Source organism: Echinops telfairi, unplaced genomic scaffold, assembly GCF_000313985.2.
Source record: "Echinops telfairi isolate 266 unplaced genomic scaffold, ASM31398v2 ScPeMD7_18;HRSCAF=68, whole genome shotgun sequence".
In the NCBI taxonomy this organism is placed as follows: Eukaryota; Metazoa; Chordata; class Mammalia; order Afrosoricida; family Tenrecidae; genus Echinops; species Echinops telfairi.
In genome coordinates, this window is record NW_022103915.1 from 41,983,797 (window position 1) to 41,994,928 (window position 11,132).

Consider the following 11,132-nt stretch of genomic DNA (forward strand, 5'->3'; position numbering starts at 1 on the left):
GGAAGTGGATGATTGGGTACAATTTCTAGAAAAGGGACAGGTCTACCCAACATGCATGCGCTGCCTTGGTGTCCCCATCACTGTCTCCCAGGGTGTGCTTGTCGAAGAGATACTCGGCCAGGCCGGAATCTGGGGCCCCCATCTTGTGCAGGTTGGTGACGTAGTCGCCCAGCTCTTTGATGGATTTCACCTGCTCATCCAGGTAATGTCTCGATGAAGTCACGGAGATAGGGGTCGTTCTCCGTGGCCAGTGTGTGCAGCTGCAGCAGGGACTGGTTGACACTCTTCTCCAGGTGCAGCGCACCCTCCGTGGCGTTGAGCCCACTCTCCCAGTCGTCCCGGTCTGGTTTCTTGCTATCCTGGAGGAAGATCCGGCCCCTCGTTAGCTCTGCAACTCCATCAGTCTCTCGGCATGTTCTCTCTCCTCATGAGACTGGTGCAGAAAGTATTTGGCAAAGTTCTTCGGAGCCACGTCATCCCGGTCGAAGTAGTGAGGCATGGACAGGTAGACGTAGGAGGCATTGAGCTCCAGGTTGACCTGCTGGTTGATGGCGGCCTTCCTCCGGGTCCTGGTTGTAGTTCTGGCGCCCCTGCGAGGCAGATGCGGTCACGGCGGGGGTGGAGGCCTGGGGGCGTGGATAGTGCGGCTGAGAGGTGCTGCTGGACAGCAGGCCGGGCGCCGGCTGGCGATCGCCGGGTTCCCTAAAAGCACTGTCGAAGCAGGAGACCTCGGCGGCTCTGCAAAGAACGTCTGGCCGGGATGCTTTCTTAATGTACACGTACCCTTTATAGAAAACTCACTTATGCATATGAGTTTCTGTGGATTTGTTTCTCTAACGTCCCCAGACTAACACACTAGCCCTACAACAATTCCAAACTACTTTAAAAATGTCCTTAATAGATGATACCTAAGGACAGAGCCCTGGCGGTGTAATGGGTGACTCCCCGGGTTGCTAACCACAGGCCAGTAGTTTGAAACCACTAGCTGCTCCAGGGGAGCAGCATGAGGCTTTAGAGTCCTGTGAGCAGTTACTGTCTCAGAAACCACAGAGCAGTTCGACCCTGCCCCAGAGATTGCTGTGTCAGAATCGACTTGATGGCGATGCGTCTGGTTAAAAAAAAAGTCAAACAATCAGTGGCTCCAAGGAGATCAGCTGGGCCAATTAAATCCAAGGCAGAGAAGGCTCAGATTTTCTGGGGACTGCCAAGGGGGCAATCTTCATAGCTGTGTTTCGAACCCCTGGTCAGCCTTGCGAGAGAAAGATGAGGCTGTCTGCTCCCATCAAGATTCCCCGCCTCTGTCCCAAAGGGCCCACCGGAGTCCCAGGGCCTCTCTGGCAGGGGTGTGCTTTGTCTATCACTGCTCCTTTGTGTTTCTGTTGTTGAAGTCCTGATCCATAGTTCGTTCAAGATCTGTGATTGATGTACACATATTATGGAAGATTTCTTTTAGGCAGTTTTCAAAACGAACATCCTCTCTGCTATTCTTACACCCATACTTAACAATTGTAGTTAATTTCAAAATGAGTTGGCAATTACTCATATCAGCTAATTCTCACTTTTAGTATTATGTAGGGAGAGTTTTTTTTTTTTTTTAACATTTTATTAGGGGCTCATACAACTGTTATCCCAATCCATACACACATCAATTGTGTAAAACGCATTTGTACATCGTTTCTCAGGGAGAGTTATTTTTAAGGAGGTTTAAATTACCTACACAATAAAGAGTTTAAAGCTTACACAAACAAGTAGTCATTTACTTATGAGGCTTTCTGATAGCCAAATTTTGCACGTTTATAGAAATAATTGAATCATTTATTGGAATTATTTGACTAGAACCAGACTTGCATCAGTATTTTTATGTTATATATGAAGGGGTTTTGATAAAATGCATACACAAATTCCATTATCTTTCAATTCTCTTTCCCCATGAACTTTGTGAAGCACCCTGGTATTTGGGATATAAACAAATAGTACAGGTTGAAGAATCATTTTCCATGAAAACACAACAAACAGCATTTGTTTGGAAACAAGAAGATTTAACTGTTAACTACGAAACACTCACCTCTTCACTGACAAATTTCCAATCCCGCTGTCGTACTCCACACCACATCTCCCACGTTCTAGCAGCTTCCAGCAAGCGCAGCCACCTCTCCCACAGGGCAGACACACTTCCCAACAGACACACGCCATCCTTCTCTGAGCACGTGCCTCTCAAGTGTCTCAGGACCTGCCGGAGTTTCATCAACTCTTCTTTAGTCGATAGAAGATTTGTCACCAAAGCCTCAAGAAACAAAATAAAAGGAATAAAGGTATGTAAAGTCTAGTTTATATTTTTTCAGAAACCCACAAAGGGTTTAAAAACCTTGAACAATGTATTATCAAAAAATGTACACAGTACTACATGATACTGTTTTTTAAAAGTTCTTTTGGAAGTAACTCTGTCCATTGGTACCAGTTGACAATCATCTGTGTATGAATAAACTGCCCATGCGCTTAGGACCAAAGGGACAAAGAATAATCCACAAACGAGTATTTTTCTAGCAAGAGTGGATTTCCCAAGGTGAAAAGCTTTAAATATATTATGCAGTCTTTATTTAAATCTCTTAGGTTATCAACTTTGATCAACTAGGCAATTATTTGTTGTTGTGGTTTGTGGATTTGTTAGGGTTTTTATTGGGCGAGGAGGATGAGGGGTTCTTAGAGCACAGATGGTTTTGAATGTCTTCCCTTCAACCCCCATACAATAGATTCTAACAAATGAAGCACAAGAAACATTCCGCTTGCTTAGTAACAGAATGTGGAGGCCAGGAGAGTGGCAGGAGACTCTCGGTGGAAAAGTCACTGACCCATCGGAACCCAGCAAAGTACGATGAAACGTGAAACTTTAAAAGAGCAATCGAGAAAGACAAAATATGCCTGCTGGGAAGAGGATTGTCCCGTGAATGCGATTCATTAAATCTCTCAGAATTGTTGCTTCATTTTATTCCTCCGATTTCGGTTTGTGTAGAACTGGGCGGACAGCCTTCTTTGGCTCCTAGCATGCTGCTTTCACTTGCACATGCTGGTTCTGCGCAGAGGGCCATTACCTTGCTCTGTTCCGAGTGCTCTAAGGCTTCTTTGTAAGACAGCGGCAACTGGGACATGGACTGCCCAAGAGAGGTCTCCATCTTGCCCAAGTCAGTGCAAATTTTCTCTTTGGTGTTTCGATAGCGTTCGTAATCCTCAAGACACCTAATGAGGCAGTTAGAAAAAAATGGCATTAATTTAAAAAAATCATTTTACTGGGGGCTCATACAACTCTTATCACAATCCTTACATCCATCCATTGTGTCGAGCACATTTGTACATTCGTTGCCCTCATCATTCTCAAAATATTTGCTTTCTCCTTGAGCCCTTGGTATCAGCACCTCATTTTTCCCTTCCTTCCCTGCTCTCCCCTCCCACATGAAAATGGCATTAATTTTTATGTAGTGTGATAAATACTGAACTTCCCAGAATGCATTCTGCATATTCAATAAAAACAGTAATATGATGATTCTATAGTTTCCTATTCAATGAATTTTAATACATTTGAATTGACTAACTCCTCTCAATAGAGTCTATAAATTCACATTTATTTAATGGATAAATAAGACCGTCCTTAAACCATCTAAGCTGGAAGTGATTTAAAGAAAAAGAATTCTTAAGTAAAATGAAATTGCATTCTTTAACACTCGTAGCACCTTTCCCACCAAAACCAAATCCCAAGCCAATAAGGTGTAATTTGATACAATTTTTATACAATAAATTATCATTCTAAATATTCTTATCTTCTGACGCATAATTCAACTACTGTAATTTATTTTAAGAAATTAATCCTAAACATAAAAAACTTTTTTCCACAGCAAAATTTCTTTTTTGTTGTAGTTGTTTTTTTCATTTTATTTTTTAAATCACTTTTTTGGGGGTTCATACAACTCTGATCACAATCACAGCAAGATTTCTTTTCTCATTATTGTACAAGTTAAAATAACAAAAAGATATCTTTTCTATCTAACCAGATGATTAAGTAAATTACAGTTTAATTTATAAAATAACTCCTAACAACTACAATTTAATTAATGATGTGTGTGTTACAAAAAGAAAAAGAGTTCAGGTTATAAGGTAAAATAAGGGGGTGAGGCACCAAGTTTGATATAAAGTGCAGTGTTTATTATATAAAAAAGCACTGTGTATAAAATTAGATGTGTCAAGTAGTTTAAATAAAGCATAGGCAAATAATATTGTATACAGAATCGGAAAAAATGGTGATCTATAAGTAGACACGTGAGACATGCAGGCAGAATGGCGGTGGGGGGGAGTGGGAGAGTAAGCCTCTAGATATCTGTATATGCAACCGAAGCTATGTCTACATCTGCATTTACTTATGCTGCAAATACATCCACGAATATAATCTATCGGGGGCAAGGTTATGAAAAGTTCTTGGCATAATTAAGCACCCAAGGGACCGAATTGCTGGACTTGGGGACAAATGTCCTAGTTTCAGGGGACATCAATTGGCACAACAAAGTCTACGGAAACAGGGTTCTACATCCAACTTTGGTGAGCAGGGACAGAGAGAGTAAAAGTTCATGAGTGGCCATCTCATGTGCAATTATTAGTCTCTCCCTATCCTGAGGAAAGAAGAGGAAAGACGTGTGGAAACAATTATTCCAATAAACTATAGGACCAGGTGAATCACAGGCGCCATGACCCTGCATCCGGAAGAACTAGATGGTGCCCAGCTACCACTACCAACCTCTGAGAGCAGGTCCCTAACAGAGAGAAAAACCTCAGTGCCACAAGGAAGACCCACTCACTGGTCAGAGACTTACGGTACCTCCCAGACGATGGTCCTTAGTCACCCTGCACATCAGGAACTAAACTAACCTTCATCAGCCAAGCAATATAGATAGTTCTATAAGGGGAGCCACACCACTAAGAATGCCTTAGAATAACCAGCCATTTGAACCAAAAGGGCAACATTTATCGAAGGACAAAATTCAAGCGGGTTAGGGAAGGAGGAAGAATGTAAACAAAAGTCTTTGGAGGTATTGGGTAAGTGATGTTATGACGTGGGGATCGCATGAAACACAATGTGTACGAATTGTTGAATGGAAACCTGATCTGCTCTGTAAATCTTCCCCCATTCACAAACACTTAATAGGAAATAAAGCAAAAGGTGGCATAAATTTCCTATGAAAGCAATGAAAAATTATGTAATAAATATAGAGATTTAAAACCATTAAAACATATTAATATACGGGCAAAGAATTAAGTAATTAACCCAAACTAGGTTAAATTATAAATATAGAGGAACAGCCAAGCTGTAGGGCCAGTTTTTCACCTTGACTAATATATGGGCAAAGAATTAAGTAATATTTACAGTCCCAGACTAGGTTAAATTATAAATATAGAGGAACAGGCAAAGCTGTAGGGCCAGTTTTTCACCTTGAGGACATTTGTTAAGTTCCAGTTTTCTTGACCACCTACTAGACAATAAGGGAGGGGGATAAAACTCCAGCCCACTCTAGGAGGAGACCCACTCCATGGAAGACCCACTCCATCAGATTAGTAACAGATACATCGACAAAGGACAAGTCTCCAAAATATAACACAATTCTTTCAAGTCAAAAAGAACAGAGATGAACCAAACTAATGAAAATTGCATAAAGGCTTGAAGAATCCGTTTATCAGAGAACAAATACGAATGACCGGTAAACATCCAAAAAAGACTTCTAACTCATCAGGAATAGCCAAATTCAAATTAAAACCAAGAACCAGCACTTCTCGCAAAAATTAAATCTCACAACACCAAGTACTGGAAGGGGTAAGAGACTTGTGGAACAGTGATTCTGACTTGAATAAAAATTGATAATTTCACACAACATTAAGATTAGAATGCACGGGGACCTTCTACCCAGTGATCGCTCTTAAACATACACCCAAAGGAAGCTTTCATCCGAAAATTAAATGGTTCCTAGTAGCAATGTTTATGAATGCCAAATGCCCATCAACAGCTAAGAGAATGACTTGTCATTACAGAAAAATAAACCTAAGGAACATAATGATGTGTTTGAAAAAATCAAATCAAAGAATATATGCATGAACCTATGTTTAACAGCGTGAAAATGGACATATGCATGTGTTAGTTTAACAGTGTGAAAACAGATTATTTCAGGGCACAAACACATAGTAAAAGTATAAAGAAAATATAGGTATAAAAATTTAAAAATATAGGAGCATAGGAATGATAAGCACACAATTTAGGATAAGGGTTGTTTCTCAGAGGAGAAGGAAAAACAGAGAGCATTCAGAAGTAATGATGTTATTTTGAACCTTTGAGGTAAAAAAAAAATTTTTTTTTTAATTATTACTCATGACCAATTGCCATTGAACGTATTCAAACTCATGATGACACCACGGTGCTGGACTGCCAAAAGAACAAAGAAAGCTGTCTTGGAAGAAGTATAGACAGAATGCTCCTTAGAGGCAAGGATGGGTAGACTTCATCTCATGGACGGTGGACATGCTGTCAGAAGGAACCAGCTCCTGAACAAGGACATCACGCGTGGTAAAGTACAGGGGCAGCACACAGGAGGAAGGTTCCCTACAAGATGGATTGACACAGCGGCGTCGACAGTGTGCTCCATGTAAGAATAGCTGTGAAGATGGTGCCGGACTGGATGGCGTTTTGTTCTGTTGTGCACGAGGCTGTGTGTGTTGGAACCTGCTCCGTGGCACCGAACAAGCACATGGTGGCCTCACGTGTTTCAGCATAGAATCTGATCCATATGGTGGATCACTGTGATCTTTTGGGAGCAGTTTGTCAGGCATGTGATCTGATTACTCTCTAAACCGTATACGTACTTAATTTGATAACTACTTTGTTGCATGTACCAAATATCATGTAGAAAATTATAAAAGACACCTGACAGCATATCTGTCATTTTTTCCTATAGATAATGGATGTTCCCCATATTTTTCAAATGCTCATGAGCACATTTTAATGATAAAGAAGCATTTATTGTTTATCTCCTGAAAGTACTCTCCATAAAATAAAGAGCTTACCTTTCCATCTCAGCCTTCCCTTCGTTGGCTGCTTCCCTCACAGCAGAGTCCTTAGAAATCAGTTCCTGCAGAGTTTGCTGAAGCTGCAGTTTGGCTTCAGGGCTGCAGACAGCTCCCAATTTCTCGCTGAGGTCGCGCATGTCTGCCATTGTTGCTTCAAATTCCTCTTCTTTCCAATGAGGCATCGTTAGTGAGGCGTCCGGATTATCGAGGTCTACTTTATGGAATGCAACAATGGTTTCAAGGGCAGTGACGATCTCCGCTGCCTTGGTCACGGCTGCATTATAGTGCGTCATGTTTTTGAAAGCATCGTCCAATACATCCTGGTGAATCGAAGGACAAACACTGTGTCAAACCCGTCCAACCTCTGGGATCCCTGCGCCATGTTTGAGGGGCCATTCTGGCACGCTATGTGGTCTGACAAGAACTTAGTCTTCTCACACTTGTAAGAGTACCACACGAGTGTTTAAAAATAACTTTTTGCCTACAAGAAGCAAGATTGCTTTTCAAGTCTGGTAAGAAATCTCATCTAAATTTAAAAATACATCTAAGGAATGAGTCGTGTCTGGTGATATATGGTCCTGTTTTGAAACCACGGTACTAATCTATGAATTAAATAAAGTAACAGACTATGTTTAATATATATAACCACGAAACACATTTATAAAGAACTAAAATAGAAAACAAACCAGACTGCTTTTGTTTTTAAATCACTGGCTCTGCCACCGCTTACTGGCCCCAGACTTTGATCTTCTTATTGAGATACCAATGACTGTCTTTAACGGTCTCTTCGAGTCCAGTGCTAATCATACTTGGGGGGCAGGGGGTGGGGCAGTTTACATCCAGCGTTTCCTGAAACGGAACTGACCCAAACAGAGAAATGTACTCCACAGACTCAGTATTTGCTCAGCGCCTGTCTAAAGAACCGAGGTTCTCAGCTTCAGAATCTGAGATTACATTTCCATGACATTTTACTGTCATTTAGGGTAAAACATAAACTCATGAATTAAAATCTGCAGCATCAACTGGCTACGTTGAAAAACCAAAACTTACTGTGCGCCAAACAAGGCTCGTGTGAAGCTCCGTTTGAAGAGCTTCCAGGTCCCGTAACCTCGTTTCCCCAGGACCAGCTTCTGAAGCGCTTTCTTTTTCTCGTTGCTCAGCAATGACAGTCACAGCTTTAATGCTAAAGACTTCTGCCTGAATCTGCTCCTGCAACACTTCGCAGTTCTCCTTCTCCTTCTGAATATGTTGCATTTCCAGATTTATAAGCAAAGGCTGCTCTAACTGAGATTTGAGCTGATTGAAAACATCCAAAGAGTTGTCCAGCTTGTCTTGAAAATCCTTCTCATTCATTTCTTGCGGCTGTGATGTGAGTATCAAGTTTTGGAGAGCTTTCTGTAACTTACTGTTTTCTTCGACATACAGATTTATTTGCAGTGCTTCTTTCTCTCTGAATGACTCATCAAAGGCTGTATTTTCACTTAATTTCCCGAGCATCTCATGATACAAGTTCTTGGCTTTCTCTATTTTCTGGTTCAACACGTGGGCAGTGCGCAGGCTTTCTTCTGGGGAAGCACTGAAAGATGTTAGCACTGCTTTGGCCCTCTGCTTAATTTCTGAGTCCAGAGCCCTCATTTTACTGAGCGATGCTTGATAGTTGCTCTGTTCGGTTCCGAATGAGTCCAGCTGCTTCATGCTTTCCTCAAGTTCCTTTTCTTTTCTAAATACTTGCGTCTGTAATTGGTCAAGCTGCGAAAAATCCCAGTTTAGTCCGATGCACTCAAGCATTTCTTTGAGTTTTAATACTTGAGAGAGACTAGAATGAGTGACAGCGTGTCTATCTTTAAGATTGTACAACGCCTCTTTAACATCCAGGTGTATTTCTTCATTAAGCAACAATTCATTGTGCTGCATATCGTCAACCTCCTTCTGAAGCGCAGATGTCTGTTCACGAAGTTCTCCATAAAAATTTAACTTGTGATCTACTTCCTCGCTTTTAGTCTGCATGAATCTCTGGGTTCTGTTGGCTCTTGTCTTAAGATTTTTCAACTGATTCCCCAGAAATAATCTTTCAAACACATTTAGCTCCTTACAGAAGTTTGCTAGTTCCTGAAAGTATGTGGAGATGATACTTTCCGCTTCTTGCAATTCTTCCTGCGCGATCTTCAAAGCGACGCGCTGATGTTCTAGCTCCGCTTCTGTGGGGGTTGGCTCCATCATGGGCCCCATCAATGTTTCATTTCCCCGAAGCAAAAGTTGAACCTTCTGCATTGCTGCAAACAATGCTCTCCTTTCTTCCAGTTTAAATTCTAACTGCTGCGACCTCTGAGCAGATCCTAAAACCAAGAGTTGGTACTGGTTCTGCAAATCCTGTAGGAGGTTAGTTAAGACACTGGCCTCCTGTGCCGGAAGGTGAGGAACAGCAGCCTTGACCTCTGCAGTCAAAGACTCTACAAGCTGCTGCTTCTCCAGAATGCCATCGTGCGTCACCTTGCACCTCCTGATCTGCGAAAGGATGTCGTCTGGAAGGAGGGGAATGGTGTGCATGCATTCGCCCAGCAGATTCTTGACCCACAAAACAACCTCTTCCAGCTTGTTTCCTAGTTCGCACTTCTTGATCTGATTTTCCACCTCCAGGTTTAATGGCTCTAAGGCGTCCAGTTGCTTCTGCAAGTTATGGATTCCATTCTCCAAAGTCTTCTTTTCTTTTTCTCCCCAAATCCGCTTCATTTGAAGGTCAGCTCTGCCCTTTAAAGTAGAAAATCTATGCTTGATAGCTTGGAGCTCAGTGGCCAAAGGAGCCACCGTTTGGTCCACTTCCCGCTGCTCTGGAGCGGTCAGCCTCAGCTGCAGACATCGGTGCTGCTGCCGCAGGGAATGCGCCAGGTCCTGGATCGCACTCATAAAGAAATTAAATTCGTCGTATTCCACTACTTGTTGAGAATACTTTTTCTGAACTAGCTGTTCCACATGTTCCCAACCATGCTCAAGTTGATGGATCTGACTTCTCAGCAGCTTCTTATCCATGCCAGTGAGAAAGTCTGATATATTCTCCCACTGGATTTTCAGTTTGCCTAAGGAATCTTTTTCTTTTTCTATCGATGCTAGGATTTTTTGGACTTTATCTAGATAGGTTGCAATGTCTAATGCTCCCCTAGAAAAAGGAAGAGAAATGGAGTTTAATATTCATTATATAGCCTGTGGTTAGATGTCATGATAACATCCTGCTTTGGATTAATAGGAAAAAAATTAAACTGGTGAGAAGAGTACTCTGTGTTTAAAATAAAATTGAGGACCGTGTTTCTCGTGGTTTTCCATTAGTAGGTGACAATGGAGAAGACCCACTTGCAAAATGAAGTATCCTAAAAACAGAAAACCACCAGGAGCGAGGACTGAAGGGAGAAACAAAAGTGCTCTGCATACTACAAAGTATTCGAGCAAAGGTTAGCCTTAAACTAAGGGCTACGGAAACATCCAACACCTGTGTTATCAAGTTTTCCCTGTGATTCAGGCACCAATATAGAGTAAAAATGTGTAATGTCAGGCTTATCTTTTGAACACAAAGCTCTATCCTTAATGATATCCCTAAGGGTAAATTCTGTAAATCTTCTTTAGGCATAATATAAAATAGCCTTTTAAGAAGAAAACATGTACACATTAAGACTGTATTTATGACCATTAATCATCATTTTCAAAGCCAAAAGGAGCGTATGTCTTTATTTTAAAAAATATTACACTACCAATATTTAATATCTATATATAACTATTTAAATCCATGATATTGACATGAAATAACTATATATAAAAAATATATATCTTCCTTCCAGTATACAATACATTCTTCACAAAAGAACATTAAACTCCATTGTGCTGACACCATTTGGCAAGTGTAATTATGGCTTAAATTGCTGAAGGATTGCATTTTTATGAGGCAGTTTCAAAAAGCTCATGGAAAATGTTATGATCTTTTAATTCCAGTTTTCCATGAACTGCTCAAGGCCGCCTCATAGAACATACTAGCAGTATTATTTTTTTTA

General features: G+C 41.2%; 1 protein-coding gene and 1 pseudogene across 1 annotated transcript in view; both read right to left on the bottom strand.

Annotated features, from left to right (window-relative positions):
- Positions 1-11,132, bottom strand: part of LOC123521399 (nesprin-2-like) — an 86,353-nt gene that overhangs the window by 51,979 nt on the left and 23,242 nt on the right. The window contains exons 9-12 of the mRNA XM_045287625.1: positions 8,146-10,249; positions 7,093-7,415; positions 3,090-3,234; positions 2,066-2,284 (exon numbers count right to left, since the gene is read on the bottom strand). Of these exons, the coding sequence (XP_045143560.1) occupies positions 2,066-2,284; positions 3,090-3,234; positions 7,093-7,415; positions 8,146-10,249 (2,791 nt within the window). The remainder of the gene's footprint in view (positions 1-2,065; positions 2,285-3,089; positions 3,235-7,092; positions 7,416-8,145; positions 10,250-11,132) is intronic.
- On the bottom strand, positions 26-1,399 carry LOC123521432 (annotated as a pseudogene).